Consider the following 21,794-nt stretch of genomic DNA (forward strand, 5'->3'; position numbering starts at 1 on the left):
GAGAAGGTGAGGATTGGACATTAGGTCAGAAGCCCTGGTCAGTTCTCTGCATTCCTTTAAAGGCTATGTGGAGGTCTCCTCTAAGTTATACAGCTTTGACCCTTAAGCACCCCCTCTGCTGGAATTCTTACTACATAAAATACCTGGAGTTTGAAACAGTTCATTAATTACTCAACTACTTTCACAAAATTCATGTGTTTCACATCATGAGGAGAAATAAATGAATAAACTAAAAAATAAAATGATAGAAAGCAGATTACAAACAGGTAACATTCACCATGAAATATTTGAAGACAAGAATAGCAAATCGAAAATGTGCATGTGCTATGAAGGTATTTGCTGATTCATGGTCTCCTGCAAACAACTGGCATCCCCATATATATGTTGTGTTTAATGAGAAAAAAACCAGACTTTATGTGAAATTATCGCTTGTTTGTTTCTTGCTGCACTGTTGAGAGTGTTTTATCATTTCAGCTGACTCTCCTTGAATGCTTTTGAAAAGAATTTGTAATCTAGGTGGAGCATTCTGATTTGTTGCCATAGTACTTCATGTTTAGTTTCGATTATATGTGCTGCCAGTTCTGGTTTGTATTTTCATTCATTCTTCATGTCCTTGATATGTTCAGACTTGAGTGTTTTCTATCTCTCAACAATATCTCTAATCTCCTAAAACCTCCAACCCTCCCCCATCTACAACTTAAAAACCTGTTGTCTACAAGATCAACTGTACCTGTGAGTTGCCCTATATTCATTGAACAGACAGGCAGGTCAGGGAAAACATGCAAGTCTGAAATGATGATGTGAAATAATGAATTTCAAGAGACTAGATGGGTAATTAATAAGATATTTCAAATTCCAGCTGTTTTATGTAGTAAGAATACCAGCAAAACAATCATATTATGTCCTCATTTCACAAAAGCCTGTGTAACAAAACTTTGTATCCATGTTATTCTGATGGTATTCAAATTCAATGGACATACAAGGTTGGTTTGGTGGTTAACCAAATCTGTAAATAAGGAAAGCCTGCTATTTCTTATAGTTTATGTTTTCATACCAAAAGATTTCACTTTGCATGTAGATATGGCATGACCTTTATTGAAATGAGGTTCATGTTCATATCCTTAGTTAAAACTGAGTCTGACAAATCTACAAAAAAATCAATTCCGTATGTTAAATGACAATCACCCAGGATTGAAAATTAACATGTTCACACTAAGCAGGGACAAAACATCTAGTATTGTACATGGCCATGGGCAAGAACAAAGGAAATGTTGCACACACAGTGAATTGCCATGCTGCACTTATTATCAAAACTAAAGCTATATAGAGAGGAGAAGAAATAATTACTGTTTTCAGGATATATAACTAATAAAGATAACTTCTAGAAGCACTCCTTTTTCTTGTAAAACTCAGGATTCATTTTTATGTATATACTCTGGAGAATGGAATGATATTGTGTATAGCAAATGATGTCCCTCCTCCAGTATTACACAGCAATATATAAAACAACACAGCAGTTTCACTGCAGCAATAAATAAATACAATTTTTTTAAACTATTTCAAAACAGGATGTTTCAACAGATAACAGAAAATTATTTTAAGAATTTTTAAAAATCTCACATCCTCCTCCTATTTTTTTTATTTTTTATTCAAAGAAAGAAAGGACCTCCTTTCTTTCTTCAGATTCACCTGTGTGTGGTAAAAAAAAAAAAAAAAGAGAAGTGGAAGAAGATAATGAGGAGTTTTATGCAAAATCTATATTTTGAAATCTACTGATGTGCCAGAGACTTCATCAGATATGGAAATGTATATTAAATGTCATATTATAGGATTTTTAACATTGTTTTGTAAATGAAATAAGGGAATAAGTATTAACCAACCTATTCTGTCAAAACCCACACAGGCGAAGAGTAGGTCTATGTGTAAGCATAAATTAGGTAGGAGGGAAGGAAGGAAATGAAATAAAAATTATTTCATTTTTCTTATACAGAAAGACACATTTATTGTTGCTTTTATAAAATCAACAATGAATGGAGAAATGTGATATTCTGTTTTTGTAGATAATATCTGATTTATTTTTTGACTACGAAATAAGAAATGAAAAAAATCAGTATTCAAGAACTAGTATATGAAATAAGTTTAGTAAACTAATTAATAACTTGAATACATATGCAAATTTTAATTTCCATTTCCATGGAGTAAAACATTCCCCATCTCTTATTCAAAGTAACTCTTTGAAAAGAGATGGGGAATGTACATGGCCATCTAGGATTAAATTAAAAACTTCAATTCGAGAATCTGAGGTCAGCTCAGTCTATCATTGTTTTTTTTCATGTTACTTTTGTATATCATGCACACAAAATTGTGATTTCACTGAGAATACATATATACTTCACTAAGCGCAGAAACCAACCAAGATCTGTGATGCAGAAACAACAAGCTAATCAAAAAAAAAAAAAGGAATATAATTAGCAATTGGTTTACCAATTCAAAATGGCTGCTGTGTGCTAGAAATTAATATTAATAAATAATATTAAAACTATTTTTGATGTTTACTTAAAATGAGAATCGCCCAAACTTTTGAGAGAGACAATCATTACGACTCAGGTTAGGACAATGTAAAAGGGCTTCACAATGTTCTATGAAAAGGCATTCATATTTAAAACTTCTCATATGGAGAAGACAAGCTTCATACCACAAGATAAAATCAGGATATTTCAGCTGGAAAAACAAGATCTATAAACAGAGGCAAAGGTGCCATGGGTAACCCTCTAACTATACATTTCACAAACTATTTTTTGAACCATCTGGAAGATATCATGTTCTTATCCATTCATCCCCAACTCTCTCTTTGATTTTTTTTATATCAATGATATTTTTGCTGTTTGGTCTCATTCTGAAAATGAACTTACCACTTTCTTACATTGGATCAACAGCCTTCATCCATGCATTCAATTCACCACAGAAAAAGAAAATGCCAGTAGTTTAGCCATTCTTGGAAATCCTCATATATATTCATCAGAAGTCTGCTCATCACCTCTTAAAAATTGTTGTTATCAGGTCATTAATTAATAGAGCACATAATATATGCTCTTCTCTCTCTTTCTCTCAAGCTTACAACAAGAACCTCTCACTATCAAGTAAAGGCTTATACGTTGGATAACTATTATTTCTCAGGAATTATAATGCATACTGAATATTAATTATAGTAACTTTAATTAATACTTCTGATATTTTGGCAAAGTCACATTGCCATCATCAGGGATCACAGAACCTAGCAATAACCATGCTGTCCCCACTTCTGGGGGGGGGGAAGCAATCACTTGACCCGGGAGACTGCTAGACATGCAGAATTTTCTGTGAAGGGACATGTGCAAAATTACAAAGCAGGTGATTATGACAAATTGAGGGGTCAACTTAAAGCAGTGCCATGGTCATAACAAGTATTTCAGCAGTGCATGGGAGATAGTCAAGGAATGTTTGATGAAAGCAGTATCAGACTGTATACCCAGAGTCAGGAGGATAAATCAGGTAGGAGTTAGATGGATGAATAGCATCATTAAGCAGGAGTTGTGGAGGGCAAAAGAAAAAGTTGTGGAGGTAATATAATGGAAGAGATGATTAGCAAACTCAGTACAAGGTGCAAAAAAGAAGGGTGATGAGTGTGGTAAGGAATAGTCAATGCTAATGATGAAAGGAAAGGCTAGCTGTTTAGGTCCAAAAGAAATCTCAAAGAGTTATTTTGCTGTGTGGTGAGTAAAAGGAAGAATAACTATGGAAGGATGACTTTAACAAGAGTAGGTGGTAAGAAGGTCAAATGCAAACAAAATAGTTGAATTACTGACTGATCATTTTGCAAGTGAATACTTCAGACCATCAGTATATCCATACAGATGTTCTACAGAATTTGTGTAAATTAGTGTATACTTAAATATTCCATTTCAAATTACGATTTTCGGTTATTAGTACATTTATATTGTGAGAACTGCATGATTAATTGCTTGTTTTTATATTTGTGTGTGTGTATAAAGTTCCATTAGTTGTGCATTGTTTACATATTACATTTATGTGTAGCGTTAACACTTTTTTAAAGTGAATTTTACTTGACTGTAATTTAGCTTGACCTACAATAAATATTATTGTTTAGCATCTGTGTATGTTTAAAACACATAAGTTAAAAAGACTTGCTTAGTTGACTAAAAAATATGTTTTTACCACTTTCAAGCAAAAAACCATAAAGATAATATGTAATGGTGACACCCTTACTATACAACTGAAGCAGAATTGGAAGTATCATGTGCACTGGAGCACGCATGAGTAAAAAAGAACATGGTAACTACTAAAACAGCTGGATAGAGAGCTGTGTAAATAAGAGAGATATGAAGAATTTTTGGAACTAGTGAGAAAAAAATTCCATTAGTAGTTATCTTTCAGAAAGAAAGATGTTTTTTAGCTGTTATATTACAAAAGTAACAGTTGTGAAAGAAATTTATAGGAATGTTGAAACTTGATAAATGATGTTTCTCATACAGGAAGAGAAATGTTTATTGGATATTAACGGTTCCATTAGTGCAGTAATGATTTAACTGTTTTGAAGGATACGGCGAGCTGATTTTTAAGTGTTCGATCATTTTTTCTCATGAATCCTTCATAAAGGAAGAAGGGAAAAAGATGGTGAACCTTGAAGAAAGTAGAAAGAAGAAACATTGTACGATTTTTCTAGAAGGCGTTTTTATGAATGGACATTGGTCAGTGTTCGAATTTGAAGATTTTATTGTCAAGAGTGAACTTTTCGTATCTCTAAATGAGATTAGGTAATCTTTAGTTATTTCCAAGATAAAATGAATTTCAGGAGAAAAAACAACTTTTTTCAAGGGAGGTCCAGGTGCAATTAAAAGACATAACATTCTTTTCAACTGGTATATTTTTGGACCAAAAAACCAGATAAGAAGTGATTTGTTTGTTTGTCTTTTTAGATTTAAAGACAAGTTTCTGTTATTGAAATAAAGTTCAGAATATTGTATATTTTTTTTTTAATATATCTCAATATTATCAAACTGTTTTTCCTTTTTTTATATATAAAGATGTGAAGAGATTCATCATCATCATCAAATTCCTGCCATGTACCCTCAAGGGGTGTACAGGATATGACAGTAGTACATGAAAAAATTACATCATTATTAACTTCCTATCTACAATTTTCCTCCAAATCAGTCTGTTACTTGTCAAGACTCCAACATTATCAGATCTTATATTTCTATCGTCTAAGGCACTTTCTACCGTATCAATCCACCTATATCTTGGTCTTCCTCTGGGCCGTTTTCCTGCCAACCTGGCAGAGAACACTTGTTTTGCTAATCTTTCCTCTCCCATTCTATTTAAGTGACCATACCATCTGAGATTAGCTCTGCTAACGCATTCCTGGATGCTGACAATGTCAAGTTCTTTCCTAATATCCTCATTTTTATTATGATATTGCCATTGATGCCATCTGTTCACGCCTCTAATCTTTCTCAGGACTCTCATATCTGCGGTCTCTAGTCTTTGGTCAAGTGTTTTACTTCTGACCCAGCTCTCAGATCCATAAGTTAAAATTGGTTTGAACACAGTCTTGTATACTAATTTAGTGTTCCGACTAATTTCTTTCTTATTCCATATGAATTTATTCAATTGACTTCCCACCATACCAGCTTTGCTGATTCTGTTGTCTATTTCTATATTTAGTTTACCATCTTCAGTAAAAATTGGGCCTAAGTAGCTGAAATGTTTCACTTGTTCCTCAGGTTCTCCATACACAACACAGTTGACATTTTCAATGATTCTGCCTATTTTCATTGTCTTTGTCTTTTTATTGCTGACCTTCATACCATATCTATTACAACAGCTATTCAATTTAGTCAGAGAATCTTGCAGACTTGTAGCGGATTTATTTAGAAGTATAACATCATCCGCATAAAGCAAAGAGCTGACATTAACATCTCCAATTTTGATATCAGGTTTAATACCACATTCCTTCATAATGTGATCCATATAGATAATGAATAACAGAGGGGATAATGTACATCCTTGTCTCACACCAGATTTAACATTAAACCATCTTCCTGTACTTCCTTCAATTCTAACTGCTGACTCACAACTCAAATAAAGACTAAGTATTGCTTGATATAATGCCCCATTGACACTATATAACTGCAGCGTATTGAATAGCTTCTCTCTTGGCACCTTGTCATATGCCTTTTCCAAATCGACAAAACTTAAATACAGATCTTTGTTATATTCCCATGCTTTCTCGACTATATGTCGTAAAGTGAAGATCTGATCCTGACAGCCTCTATTTGGCCTGAATCCAGCTTGTTCTTCACCAAGCTTTTCTTCCACAATTCTTCTCAACCGTTTCTCAAGTATACTTGCATAGATCTTGCCAGGAACACTCAGTAGAGAAATACCTCTGTAATTCTCACATTCAGTTTTATTTCCCTTTTTATATATGGGTACTATCAGAGCTCTACTCCAATCATCAGGAATTCGTCCCTCTGTCCAGGCTTTCTGAACTATGCAGTGCAGCCACTGTAAGACTCTTATACCACCATACTTCAGCATTTCTGGTCGAATATCATCTACTCCTGCTGCCTTTCCACATTTCAAGCCTTTGATGGCTTTTTCTACTTCAAGTATGGATATGTATTCCTGACTGCATGCCTGGTCAGTGTTTTTTATCACTGTGCTGTCATCACTGCTTGTTTCATTTAGCAGTTTTTCAAAGTAATTACTCCATACTTCAAGGATATCTTTTTCTACTGTTTTCATTTCACCTTTATCATCTCTAATTCCTTTTACAGCACTCTTTCCTCCATTCCTAAGCTTCTTCAACAACCTCCAGAATATTTTGCCACCTTCTTGATATTTATTTTCTATATTCTTGCCAAAGTCCTCCCATGACTTTTGTTTAGCTAGTTTTACACACTGTTTAGCTTTCTTACATTTGTCTCTGTATTCTGTAAGAGTAAAAGCTGACTTATTTGCCAGGAACTTTTGATATGCTTTCTTCTTTTCCTTCACTGCCTCTTTAACTTCCTGTGTCCACCAGGGAGTTCTGATTTTTTTATCCTTGCACACAACCTCACCACATGCCTCTTTGGCAGAATCAATCAATGTTTCCTTCAGAGTTTGCCACTGAATCTCCAAGGTTTGATTCCTGTTCTCAAACGCTTTCATTTTCTTTTCAATAATATTTCTGTATTTTAGTTTACAGTTCACATCTGAGAGCTGCTCAACTTTTATTCGCTTTAAAACTTTCTTACATGTTATTCTTTTCAATATGAAATTCAATTTTATCCTGCTCAAGACTAAATAGTGATCACTTCCAATTTCAAATCCTCTGTACACTCTGGTGTCCTGCACCAGGGAGAAAACATCACTATCAACAATAACATAGTCAATGAGACTTTTCTTATTCCTAGCCTCTTCTCTCCATGTGAATTTGTGCACATTTTTATGTTGGAACATGGTGTTAGTAATAACCAGTCCATGTCCTGAGCAGAAATCCAACAGATATTTGCCATTATTATTAGCTTTGCTCTTTTCTCCAAATTTTCCCAAAATATTTTTGTATGTCTCACAATCATTTCCTACTCTACTATTTAGATCCCCAACAAGGACCAACTTTTCCTTTTTCATTGTGTCAGTTGCTTTTTCTAAAGCCTCAAAAAATTCCTCCACTTCTACCTTAGTAGAACCTTCTGTGGGACCATAGGCACAAATAAGTCTCATTGTCCAGTTCCCCATTCTCATATTTGCCCACATTACTCTACTTGAGACTGACTGCCATTCAAGAAGATTAGCCTTGTATTTTGTGTTGAATACTATGGCTACTCCTTCTTTTCCTTGATTGTCATTGCCTGAATATGACATTTTGTATTTATTGCTCAGAAAGATTTCACCAGTTTTGGTCTTTTTTGTTTCAGTCACCCCTATTATATCGATCTGGTACTTATCTAATTCCTCAGCTAGCTCTATTTCTTTGCCATTCAGGCTTCTTATATTGATAGTACCGATCTTTAACTCTGGTGATGTTGAGTTGGGGTTTGTTTTCAGATTTGTTCCAGTAGCTGACTTTTCGCTGTTCGCCCTGGTTCCGTGGCGAAAACAATGGGGGGTCTTGTTTAACCGGGCGACGCCCCAGCCGGCATGAAATTTTGTCATGTTGTACCATCATTTTTTATTTTGGTTTAACCAATAAGAATACAATTTGGTCGGCTAAATCCCAAATTGCCAGCCCATCCTCGTTCGTTCAGTATCCAGGTAGATATCCATCAGGGTGCACCACGAGAAGGTGAGGATTGGACATTAGGTCAGAAGCCCTGGTCGGTTCTCCGCATTCCTTTAAAGGCTATGTGGAGGTCTCCTCTCAGTTATACAGCTTTGACCCTTAAGCACCCCGTGAAGAGATTCAACTTACTTAATTATTGTTGAAGTTAAGATTGAATTTTGAAAATAGAGAGCGAATTATCATAACAAATTACATATATCTACGATCTTACTTGTGTATTTAGATTTCAGTATAAAAATCCGATAACACTTGCAAACTATTTTTACAATAGGCACAGTAGGCAGGATTTAATAGTTTAAAACTTATTCGCAATGGTGCAATCCACAACAGGATTTAATAAATAAATAATAAATTAAGCTTTTTACAAGTAATAAAAAGTTTTAAACCTTCTTCATTACCATCCAGGTGAAGATATTCCAGTGCCAGATGCAACATTAACTGATGGAAGAAAAGAGGGATTAGATGCAAACAAGGATTAGATATACAAGAAATTGGCACTTCCTCTGACCAAGCATTTTAATTTGAGCTTGAGAAATGTGTTCTGGGAAGATGCCAAGAGAGTGAAAAGAGAACAAAAATAGTTCCACTGCACAAAAGAAGCTATAAGACAGAAGTTGCAAATTGTAGGCTAATCAAGAGTGGTGGTTAAGGTATTGGAGAAGTTAGTAAAAGACAGAATTCAAGACTGGGTGGATAGGAGTATGATATTTTATAGGGGAAAACATGGTTTTGAAGGGTATGTCTTGCTTTAGTAATTTGCTTACTTTATGACAACTGAGTTGGATAAAGGAAATGGATATGCAGTGATGCTGCTGTACTATGCAGAAGGATTCAATAGAATGGATAAGAGGGTGGCTGATAGCCAGATATCAAAGAATAGCATTTAGGGGTGATGAGTTTAAAAGAAGGCAGATTGCAAGGATGTGGTGTATTGCAAGGCTAAGTTCTTATTTCTACTGCACACAGATCTAGTCCCTCATTGGGATGAAAAGTGGCAGAGAGAATCCAGAAGAGAGTGACCAAGATGGTGTCAAGTCTATGGAATACTTCCTATGCATTCCATAGATATTCCTGATAAGCAAATAAGAAGGAAAATGATAGAAGTATAAGTTATTTAAAGGGGTTTTTATAGGATTGACACTGTAGACTTTTATTTTTCCCCAATACATGATAAGAAAGGAGAGAACAAAGGGTAATCCTTGTAAATTGTATAACAATATGGTTAGCAAGGATGTCAGGACTAGATTTTTTGCTTGGAGGGTAGTGAATGGGTGAAATGGGTTGCCAAAGGTGACTGTGATTGTTTCATGAGTGAATGAGTTCAAGTATGAATCAGAGGAAGTCCTCCATGATGTCTGAAAAATAATAATAACCATGCTAATGACCATCTCAAACAGTCTTAACAAAATTAAAACAAATGCAACACACACGCATATATATATAATGCAACTATTCTATCCAGTATAAAGATATGCAACACAGCAAAAAAAAAAAACTATTATAAAGAAAACAATTCAATTAATTTTACTATAATGCAATGAAAAGAAAATATAAATTTATTTATTATGAACACAACCCTAGTTTTGTGAACAATGTATTTTCAAAAAAAAAAAAAAAAATCTTACCTTGATTTTTTCTATTCTGTGATGAATTATATATGAAAATATATCTTGTAAAAATGGTAAAAATAAATAAATGACATCTTCAGTCTGAATTGGTGCATTTTTTTCTAAAAGTAAAAATAAAATTGTAATATATACATATAATCGAAATATATAAATATATAGTAAGTGACATGTCATTTGGCTCATGCGACAAATTTCATTTTTTCTGTGGTTACCCAACGATGCAATACAGTTACTAACTTTTGATCAAATGACCAGTCATAAAGATGACTTTTTTTTTAATACAAACTGATTCCTTGAGTAGTAACTGAGTAGGCAGATGTGTTAGTTATTATTGTAATATATATATATCAGCTGCCAATAATCCAAACAGTACATGGCAAAATTACACTTAATAATAATAATAATAAAACTATCACAGACACAAAATATAAAGTCATTCTAGTACAAAATAGTAAACTGTATATCTGTTAAGTTAAATCAAGAAAGTTTTATAGAAGAGCTTCTGCCCCCCCCTCCCCCTCCATTTTTTTTTTTTAACACGAAATCTTTGCTTGATTTTTCATAGTTGTCATTTAAAGTGAGTTAAATTTGGGAGAAAAATGGAATATACAAATTGTGGCTTTGACAGTCCACTTCACTGTATACTTCTGTTGACTACACTCCAAGCATATGCAAGTAAAGCAGTACCAAGGTTTTCACTACCTAACCTAGAAGACTCCTAAAACACTACCATTAGGTTCAGTCCATTTATGCCATCTAGCAACCTGTGGAAATTTTTTTAAAGCTTTATTCTTGAAAAGAAGAAATGACAGGTCTTTCCATGAGTCTCAACTCTGATGTAACTCTGAAAACATCACTAATATTGCACATTAGAAGAAATGGGGGAATAGTAAATCAGTCCTTTGATTTTGAGTCCAAACATAATTTTTGCACAATCAAACTTCCAATAAGCAAAGTGGTAGTATTACACCAGGCAATGAAACTCATCTGTCACCTAGTGCTACCTTGTACCACAGACCTGGCCTTTCCCCCAAGTGGGTGCCAATGCCACATCTTGATCCCCAGAGGGATATATCCCTGCCAGTTAGCAGCCTTATTGCTAACTGGCTCATCAATGTGAAGGTTTGTAGGCATATGATTCGGTTGTTACAGAATGACTGAATTTCACCAAAGTTCAGCATACTCCATATCATAGGGACCCCCCTCAGTTCTACCAGTGTTTTGGACTTCTGAATTCAACCTTAGATGCAGAAATCAATGCAATCTATCTTGACTATCTCAAGATGAATAGCATCCTTTAAGTCCAATACGTGTTATCACTTAATAATTTTTCAAAGTAATTCAACACATCAAGAATATCTTCAGTTTTTATATCACCACCTTTATGATCTCTGGATGTGTGAAATAATTACTTTGCCATTTCTAAGCTTTCTTGGTAGTCTCCAAAACATTATCACCTACAGAATATTTATCTTCCACATTTTTTACAAAATCTTCCATGACTTTTAGCTATTTTTTATATATAAATTACTTTATCAGCATTTCTCTTTATATTCTCTAAGAGCACATGCTGACTTACTAGTCATGAACTTTTTACAAGATAATACCTAAAAGTTGAGGGAATTTGAATAGTGCATGAACTGGTTGTAGTTCCACTGGGAAGGTCTTCCACTGCTAGAATTGGGAAGTGGTACCCTTTGTGCCTCAGCATGCTAACAGCTGGCAAGCTGAGAGACTGCATTCTTGAATTGCATGTATTTTTTTCATGTTATGTTTTAGTGGTTTGGCAATTATCTTCTCCAACTGAATGATGGATTTTAAGGAGCGACAAATCTGCATCAAATTTTGCTTCAACCTCAAAAAAAACTGCTGCAGAAACCCACCAAATGACCATTATTACCAAATGCTTCTGAAGAAGCAATTCGTAATAATGCTATGAGAAGAAGCAAAACTAAGAAGAAGTCTGGTCTAGCACAACACAGTATTAACACTATCCATAATATCCAGTGGGATAAAGCTATTCTCCTTCATAAATGCAAGTTCAAATATGAACGCCTCTTTAAAGAAAGTTGTGAAGCTATTTTACACCGACCGAATTTAAATCGAAATGATTGTCTCTCTCTCTCGAAGATCTGGGAGACTTTTATTTTATCTAATCATTAAAAAAACCAATTATCTTAAATATTAATTAATTTCTTTTATTTCCTAACTCGCAACAACAATGTATTTTAATAGGTGATCCACCGAATGTTCGTTACTTGTATTCCATTCTTATCTGTTTGTAACACTGAAGATGTACTATTAATTTTAGTATGAAATATCTGTACCTTATTTATTAATTAAAAGTTATTATGTGGACTTACGTGTTCTTTAATAATTATTCTATGCTATCTTGAAAGTACTCAACTAATAAACGACTGCCAGTATGGATTCTGCTAATACTATTCAACAGGGGATCTGCTCACCTACTTCACATACCTCTGGATAAACATCATGGAAAAGTTTGGCAAATCCCAAGTGGTTGTGCTGGACATCTTCAAAGCTTTTGACTGGGTCTTGCACAAGGGCCTATTAAGTAAGCTTCCATCATTTGGTCTGTCCCATGACTTCTGCAACTGGGTCGCCAGTTTTCTTACTGGAGAATCTGTGTGTGTGATGGCTGATGGTTCCCTATGCTCTAACTGTGCAACTAATGCTGGGGTGTCACAAAGTTCTGAATCTTTGTGTGTGATGGCTGATGGTTCCCTATGCTCTAACTGTGCAACTAATGCTGGGGTGTCACAAAGTTCTGAATCTTTGTGTGTGATGGCTGATGGTTCCCTATGCTCTAACTGTGCAACTAATGCTGGGATGTCACAAGGTTCTGTCATCTCACCCACCTTTCTCTTCTGTACATCGACCTGCTTCAGTTGACCACCATTCCAATACACAGTTTTGGCAACAAAAGTAAACTACATTCCGTCTTGTAACTTGACGAACCTTGCATCAAAAAAAACCACCGCAATCCACAAAGCAACTACCTCTACAAGTCTAAATTTTGACCTCCAAACCATTCTTCGATGGGCTTAGATAACCTGGTCAATTTTAATGCCTGCAAAACATAGTTCTGCATTATTTCCCACAAAAAAGAATCACATTATACCAGCCTTACTTTTGACAACATTCAGATCTCTAGGCGGAATGAGATCTCTCTCTCTCTCTTTCTATCTCTTTGGAATTAGCTTGACATCAACACTTTCTTGGCATAAACACATTATAACCATTGTCTCCTTGGCATCCAAAAAATCAGGATTCATCTTTCATTCAAGGCATTACTTTACTCCAGAACAGCTAATAATCCTGTAAAAATCACAAATCTGCCCATCCATTGAGTACTGCTTGCACCTCTGGGGAGGTGCCCCTAAGAGCTCCCTAAAATACCCATACAATACAGAAGAAAGCAGTCAGACTAATTAATAACTCATCACTTACCAACTCACTCCAACCACTCTCGCACGGGCGTCTACTACCTACTGCATGCATCTTCTATAAATATTTCCACGATAATTAAATGCTCATCAGAACTTAAATTAAGGGGATAAAAATCCCTTATTATTTTACAGCCAGTATGCGAAACTCTAAGATCGAAAACTACGATCTAAGAGTTTCAAGCCAAAGAACTATCGGTGAATCCAAGTGTAAGTGACCACTGGCTGTAAAATAATAAAGGATTTTTATCCCCCTTAATTTAATTAACTTTGGCAGAAAAAATAGCCATTTGGCTTTTCATCTTAGCTCATCAGAACTATCATCAAGAATTTCTCCCCTCTGTACCAAATCCATCAAAACATGTGCAGCTACAACCCAACATCCCTTCACAGTCAAAATCTACACCCAGAAGAAATTTCTCTTCCTTTTCCTTCATCTCCACTGTTGCTGTATTGTGGAACAGTCTTCCCTCCCATGTGTTCCCTAAGGCAGTGCTTCCCAAACTGTGGGCCACGCCCCCCCCCCAAGGGGGGAAGTAGGTTTTGTTAAAGGGGGGGAAGGAAATAATGAAAACAAATTTAAAATGTTTTAAGACAAAGTAGATTTTTTTTATCTTAAAAGAAACATATTTAATTTTTATTATTTTTTATATTTTAATGAAAAAAAAGCACACATTGGTGCAGGTTCACAAATTTTGCTTCCTGCGTATTTCGGCGCTGAATGATTATTAGTAAATATGCTTATTTATATAAGTTTCATTTCAAAGCAGAAATCTAAGAATTGCAGTTTCAAATATTTCACCTGATATTAATTTTTTGTGTAACAGTATTGAAACACATCCATCACATCAAATTGTTATTAAACTTCTTTTATGTTTTTAATTCTTTCTTTATTACTAATCGTTTTATGTTTCATGTGCTTGTACTGCAAATGTACAATAACAATATGTCTACCAAAAAAGAAATATGAGATAATGTGCCATGCAAATGTGTATGTAAGATGCTAAAAATGTAATATTTGCATTTGATTTTTGCAATATTTGCTGTGTCTGATTTGTATTGAATATAAATGCAATAAATATTATAATAATATATGTCTATATTATGATTTTTTTAGGGGGAGGGGGTGTGAAATATTTTAATTTTTCCAAAGGGGGCCCTGACATCCAGAAGTTTGGGAAGCACTGCCCTAAGGAATACAATGCACAGGCCATAAAATCCAATGTGAACAAGTTCCTCATTTCTCAATTCTCTTCCTATGCACAGTACTAATGTACTATAGGATGATCAAACCAACCAACCTCTCATGTACGGGCTCAACATAAAAAATAAAAATTTAATTTAAAAAAATCCACTCAGGGAAAAGAGCATACTTAAATGTATATCTATTTAGTAAACCATAGTGCCTGAGACAGATGACACAAACATATTTAAATTTACTATCATCTCTAAAAATATATATATCAAATGTTTAATAATAAATTTTGAATTCAGCTATATTTCATAAAATGTAAAGTCTGACAAATTGGTATTTCAGGGTCAATAAATAAATCACAGCAATTATTAAAATAAGATAAGAAAATAACTTTTCTACTGCACTGCAAATTTAAATTAATTTTTATTAATAAATATAGCAAAAAAAGCTTTGCCATTTTTATATTTTATTCCTGAATCAATATTTATTATCTATAACACTGACTGTAAAAAAAAATTTTATGTAGAGAAAATCAAGATACTCACTTTTACCATTACCTCTTCCCTCAATAAGTAGTGCTATAAAAAACTGCAGTGCATGATGAAATTTTTGCTTCGGCATATATGGCCGAGATAGATAAGTGGCTAAGGTGTCTATAACAGGTGACAACAACTGATTCCATTTGTAGCAAACTGAACTAACATGATGACAGTTATGGGACTTACAAATAAGTTTCGCATCTGCTAATAACCATATCATTCTAGAGAGCTTTAATATTTCATATCTGTCTATAAAGGCATTTTCATCTGAATAAAAGAGAAAATAAAATATCTTTACCAAAAACAATTCAGAGAAAAATGCTTCCAATTCACATAAGTAGCAAAATTAAAACATCACAAAAATGAAAAGCGTACAGCTACAGATAACCTAACTTATCTGGACCAAGGGTGATGTAAATATATCAGATAGTAAAAACATCAAGCATCTGCTGAATACAAATGTGTGTATGTGTGTCAGGAAAATTTAGATATATACACATTACAAAAATAATAGTACCTGTAAAACTATAAGAAAGGATTACTCTATAAAGTACTTTAGAGCACTGCTTGTTTAGCTGGCAACAATGATGCCTGCTGGTTGGAAAGACCCGAGTTCAAATCCCTTCTAGGATGCAAAGAACCTTTATAATTCAGTTAAAGAATTCACCTTCGTTAAGTTGTTTCCATTAAGATGGAAACAACTTTGGTTTGTTTCATCCCAAAAGACAACAAGAAAATAGCCAAGTTACTTAGCTGTGAAAATCTAAGTCTTTAAGAGGATGACAAACATCCTTTAATATGAAGATGAAAGAGCAGTAGTGCTATTTAAGTAATAATAATAATTAATCATTTTACAATTTCTTTGTAATCAAGCATATAAACAAAAATCCATATCTAACCCATAAAAAAGCTTGCATCAATGCATGAACACATGCACGCACACACACACACATATCACTGGAATATGCAGCAGATGGCTCACAGAATCAAGAATTGCACTTATGAAGAGCATATAGCAAAGCGATGAATGCACAATGCATTATAACTGTCATTTTTTACAGATGTTTTCCTTTCACTGAATTTTTATTATAGTGATTATAGGGGGAGACCTGACTCCTACCAGGTGCGTCCCTCAGGTGGCGGATGAGGGAAACCCCAACGGTTGCTCCGAATAAAGAATAAGGAGTCGTGGACCAAAGGATGCAGCAGAGGAGTGGTAAGCCGGCTGCATTATTCTGCCATTCAACCCTATGAATCAGGAGTCTCCACTGTGTCAAGAGAATATTACTGCATCCGAGGAAACCAACACGACTGATCCTAGATCACAGCGAGCAGCCGAGAAGTTTAGTATGTGGTCAGCCAATAGAGTTTCGCATCTCTTAACCTTAAATATAAGGACACTGCTAAAACCTGGGAAAATAAATTTGATGGAAAAAGAACTTGCTAGGATTACATGGGACATGTAGGCTTGGCTGAAACCCATTGGACAGGAGGAGTTATAAACCTAAATTCAGGAAAACTATTCTACTCGGGCAGAGAGGACAATATACATAGAGAAGGAGTCGCCATTTTAGTGAACAATAGGCTACAAAATGCAGTCATAGCCATAGAACCACATGCTACAAAATGCAGTCATGGCCATAGAACCACATGGCCCAAGAATGATCACTATCAGATTAAAAGGTAAAGAAAAAAATGTTCACTTTACAATAATTCAAATCTACGCCCCTGACCAGTCACATGAAGATGAAGAAATCGATACCTTCTATGATAAGTTGCAAGATCTAATAGACAAAACCAATAAGAAAGACATATTAATAGTGATGGGTGATTTTAATGCCAAAATTGGGAAGTTTACCACAGGCATGGAGGATGTGATGGGCAGGTTCAGAGTTGATAACAGAAATGAAAGAGGAGAAAGAATATTAGAATTTTGTAAAGCAAATAATCTATTTATCTGTAATACCCTTTTTTTCCATAGACCTTCCCACAAATATACATGGACCTCACCAGATGGTACAATAAAGAACTGTATTGATTACATTATAATCAAACACAATTGGAAATCATCAGTGCAGAATGTTAGAACTTTAAAAACTCCAGACTTCGACACTGACCACGAACTGCTTGCAGCAAAAATGAAACTAAAATCCAAGTATCGTAAAGCACGAGCTCCTATCAACAAAGTGGACCTGTCAAAACTGAAAGAGAAATCTATGCAAGATAACTATCAGACACTAATAGGAAATGAGTTTAGAAAATTTTCCTATGATAATATAGAAAATACATGGAATCAAGGTAAAAAAATTGTTATAAGCACTGCAAGAAACATACTTGGTACAACATCAAGACCAAATCATGAATGGATAACCCCTGAAATTCTAAATACTTTAGAAGAAAAAAGAACAGCAAAGCATATATTAAATATAAAAAATAAAGAAAATAAACATTATAAGAATCTTAAAAACAAAATTGATAAAATGTACACATCTGCCAAAAATAAATGGTTGGAGGAAAAAGCAAAACTGTGCGAAGAAGCTAATAAAAGAAATGATAATAAAACGGTATACAAAATTATCAAAGACTTAACTAAGATCTATAAAGATAAACCATTAACAATGAAAGATAAAAACAATCTAGAAACTGGATCAATACAAAATATTAAAATACTTTTTGGAAGGACTACTATCAAACATTATTTCAAAAAGAACAGGCGGACTTAACTCAGACTTGTGAGAAACAACAACAACAATTACATTTGTTATCTAAATTTAGTTCTGATAACTTTATTATTATAAGTTATATAATGTGAATAGCATTTAATAGGAATTTGTATTTTATTTCAGTGGTAAAAGAAATGCATGAAAAAAAAAGACAATATTTTTTTTTTTTTAGTTTGTATACTTAAAAATTTCACAAATATATAGGATTATATAATACAAAGGTGCCTGTGTAGCCCTACTGAAAGGTTTACTTCCACAGTACTAGCCCAGGGATTGGCAAACTACAGATACAATTTTTTACTACAATTTTATGAGGAACTACAAAAAAGCTAAATAAATGTAATAAAATGACTATATATTAATAGCAGGAGATCTTAATGATAGAGTTGGAAATAATCCAATTCCAAATGTCTAGGAAAATATGAAGGAATTTGCATGAATTACAATGGCCAAGAACTATTAGACTACTGTATTTTCAATAATTTTAAAATATCATACTTTTTTTTTCAAAAAAAAGAATATGAATAAATATACTTGGAATGGCAGAGGAACAAGATCAATAATTGATCTTGTTCCTCTGTCATTACTAGTCAGAAACTAGTTCCATGTGTGAGAGATGTATATGTTTGCAGAGGAAGTGAATTTTTTTTTTTTTTTCAGATCATTATTTAGTAGTCTCTAAATTAGAAATACGAGGAAAATGGAGAAAGAAAGTAAATAAGAAAAAGAAAGAAATGGAACAAATATACAAAATATATCTATTACAAGAAGAAAGCATTAGAATGCTATATCAATCATGATTAACAGATTACTTAAAAGAAGCCGAAATCAGTCAAGATATAGAAGAAGAAGAAGAATGGAAAACTTTAATAAAGATCAATCCATAAAGCAACCTCTGAAGTACTTGAAAAGAACTTCAGAGTCATTAATTATTAAAAATCTGGAACATAGATATAGAAGGTGCAATAAAAGAAAAAAAAATGACATACAAAAGGATACAGAAGAAATATACAAAAACAAAAGAAATTATAGCTACAACCATAGCACAGAAAGCCCACCGATATTCTTGGGACAAATTCATTAATAAAATAGAACACATAGCCCCTACAAAATATTAAGGAAATTAAACAACAAAGAAAGAGATACAGCACAAATCAACATAATATAAGAGAAACAAAGGATAGAACCTTAAAAGAATTTATGATACAACCCAAATTTAATAACAGAAAATAATAATGAAGAAATCAGTACTAATATAGAACCAATAAAATTGGAAAAACTAAAAGAAGCAATAAATGTATCAAAAAATAGAAAATCAACCAGATTAGATGGCATAAATACAAAACTTTGGAAATATGGCAGAGCATATTTACATCACAGATTCTTAAAATTAATAAATAACTGTTGGAAAAAAGGTGAGGTTCCATCAGATTAGTTAAAAGCTAAGGTTATATCTATATTGTGTAAATTCCAGAGGAATAAGTTTATAAATACAAGTTATAAAATTTACAGTAAAATCCTGAATAAAAGACAGAAATATTGCAAACAATCACTCTCAGAAGAACAAAATGGTTTCAGACATGGAGGATCATCTATAGACAGTATTTATGTATTAAAACAAATTATTGAGAAAATAAGAATTTAATTTAGAGACTTATATGGCCTTTATAGATATTATGAGAAAGCTTTTGTTAAAATACACAGAGAAAAACTATGGAATATAATAAAAAACCAAGGACATCCCTTTCATTTGGTATAAGCTACACAAAGTTTATATAAAGATGCAAAAATACAGTTAGGTAATAAATTAACAGAAGAGATTGAAATGAATCAGTGTGTCAGACAGGGATGTAGCTTATCTCCAACACTATTCAATATATATATATATATATATATATTGATCAGATTATTAAAATATGGAAAACAACAATAAAACAAGGTATCCAGTTAACCAGAAGAACTGTTATCAATACAATGCTATATGCAGATGATCAGACTATATTACAAGACAATGAAGACGACCTTCAAAAATCAGTTTATGAATTAAATAAAATAAGCCAACAATTTATGATTAAAAATTTCACAAAAGAAAACAAAAGTCATGGCATTTAAAGATCAATATCATGTTAGATCAAAAATAGTTATAGAAAATAAAATACTACAACAGATGACAGTTTAATTTTTTAGGGCTGCATAATAACATATCTAAGAGATAAAGATAAAAAAATAAAGAAATTTCAGAAAATCCGTGGTACAATTAAAAAAACACTGACCAAAAAAACAAGATGAGAAAGTCAACTAAAATTTTACAAAGTAATGGCCACTCTCACTATTATATGGTTCAGAAACATGGACTGTTAAAAAGAAACATGAAAGCAAAATACAAGCTGCAGAGATGATATTAAGAGCAATTAAAGGATGCACAAAATAGGAAAATTAGACCATATAAGAAATGAAGACATCAGAGAAGAACTGGTTATGTATGACATAAATGAAAAGATCAAGGAATATAGAAAAATGGAAAGAACATATATTTAGGATGGAAAGATATCAGCTACTAAAAGAGGTGGATAGTATAGACCAAAAGCAAAAAAGAGAGAGAGGAAGACCAGCAGCAAAGATGGAAAGACTAGGCAAATGCCTAACCCTTGAATAGAAGAATAAAGGATGGTTTTCAAATGAATTTCATGACATAATCATGAAATGACTATTTCAGTAATCATAGTGAATATGACAGCCATGCCCATTCATTTGTATGTTGTCTATGGCTGCTTTTGTGCCATTAGTGTAGTTGTGGCAGTTACTGTATGGTGCAATCTCAGTGTTTCTTGTTTCCATCAATTTCACTCACACTCACAGTGCTAACTTGACAGCCTTTTGAGTGCTACACATTTCTTAATCATATGCATTATCAGTTTACATCAGTGAATACTGGTACATATTTGTTTAGATTCCAATTCAGTAGCTCAGAAAAGACATTTTCTAAGATGAAATAACAATAAAATTTCATTACTAATCAGCTTTATCTGATGAGCATTTGTAATCAATTTTGATGATTGGTAATAACTTTGAAACCCCAATTAGGCATGACTATATCATAAAAATTAATTTCATATTCCTTATTAATTTCACAAAAATCTGTACAAAATTATATTAATATTTTGTTAATTAAAAATCATTAATATTTTGCTTTCTATGATAATTATAAGTACATGATATTCTTGATTTTACCTCTTGGCCTACAAACTAAAATATCCAACCCTTCTAAGGAAAAGTTTGCTTATCTTTCTACTAGACCACCATTATAGGTTTAATTCTAATTGTGTTGCCAGCTAGAGGAAGTTTTTTTTTCAACAAATTCCCAATTTGGTTGTTCTTTAGCATAGGCAGCTAGGGTTTCCTGGAAACTGATTTTTAACCTCAAAAATTCAAAACATCTGTCATAGAACTCACTATTTCAGTTCTGTTTCGCTATTTAAATAATTTCAAGAGTTAGGACCACAAGACAGCAGCAGTTGTCTGTCATGCTTCCCCTCCTACAATACTTTATGAAATCATCAAGAGAACTGAGATGAGTTATCACTCATCAATAAAGGCAAAGACTAGATTCCAACTAATCTTCTAAAAGTCAGTCAGGACTAAAAAGAGTTACAGCATTCACTGTTTTTTATTCCTACATAGTATTATATATTAAATGCCTATATAATTTTAATGGAATGCAGTAAAGAATTTAGACATTTAACTTGTCTGCAATTATAGTGTGTGTGATGAGAAACATGAAAATAACCAAGATATAGATGGCTTGATGCAATGGTTGCATTAGAAGATAGAAAATGAATGGCTATGCATGTAAGATGTAACGAATAGGAATCTAAAACTATTTGGTATATTTAACACAAATGATAAAAACTCC

General features: G+C 33.3%; 1 protein-coding gene across 1 annotated transcript in view; it reads right to left on the bottom strand.

The window, feature by feature from the left end:
* LOC150097598 (tRNA (guanosine(18)-2'-O)-methyltransferase TARBP1) overlaps nucleotides 1-21,794 on the bottom strand; it is a 230,785-nt gene that overhangs the window by 135,968 nt on the left and 73,023 nt on the right. Inside the window, 2 exon segments of the mRNA XM_090406955.1 lie at nucleotides 9,955-10,058; nucleotides 15,165-15,425. Of these exon segments, the coding sequence (XP_090263081.1) occupies nucleotides 9,955-10,058; nucleotides 15,165-15,425 (365 nt within the window).

This window comes from Typopeltis vanoorti, chromosome 17 (assembly GCF_054136105.1).
Source record: "Typopeltis vanoorti isolate ZY-2024b chromosome 17, IOZ_Tvanoo_1.0, whole genome shotgun sequence".
NCBI lineage: Eukaryota > Metazoa > Arthropoda > Arachnida > Uropygi > Thelyphonidae > Typopeltis > Typopeltis vanoorti.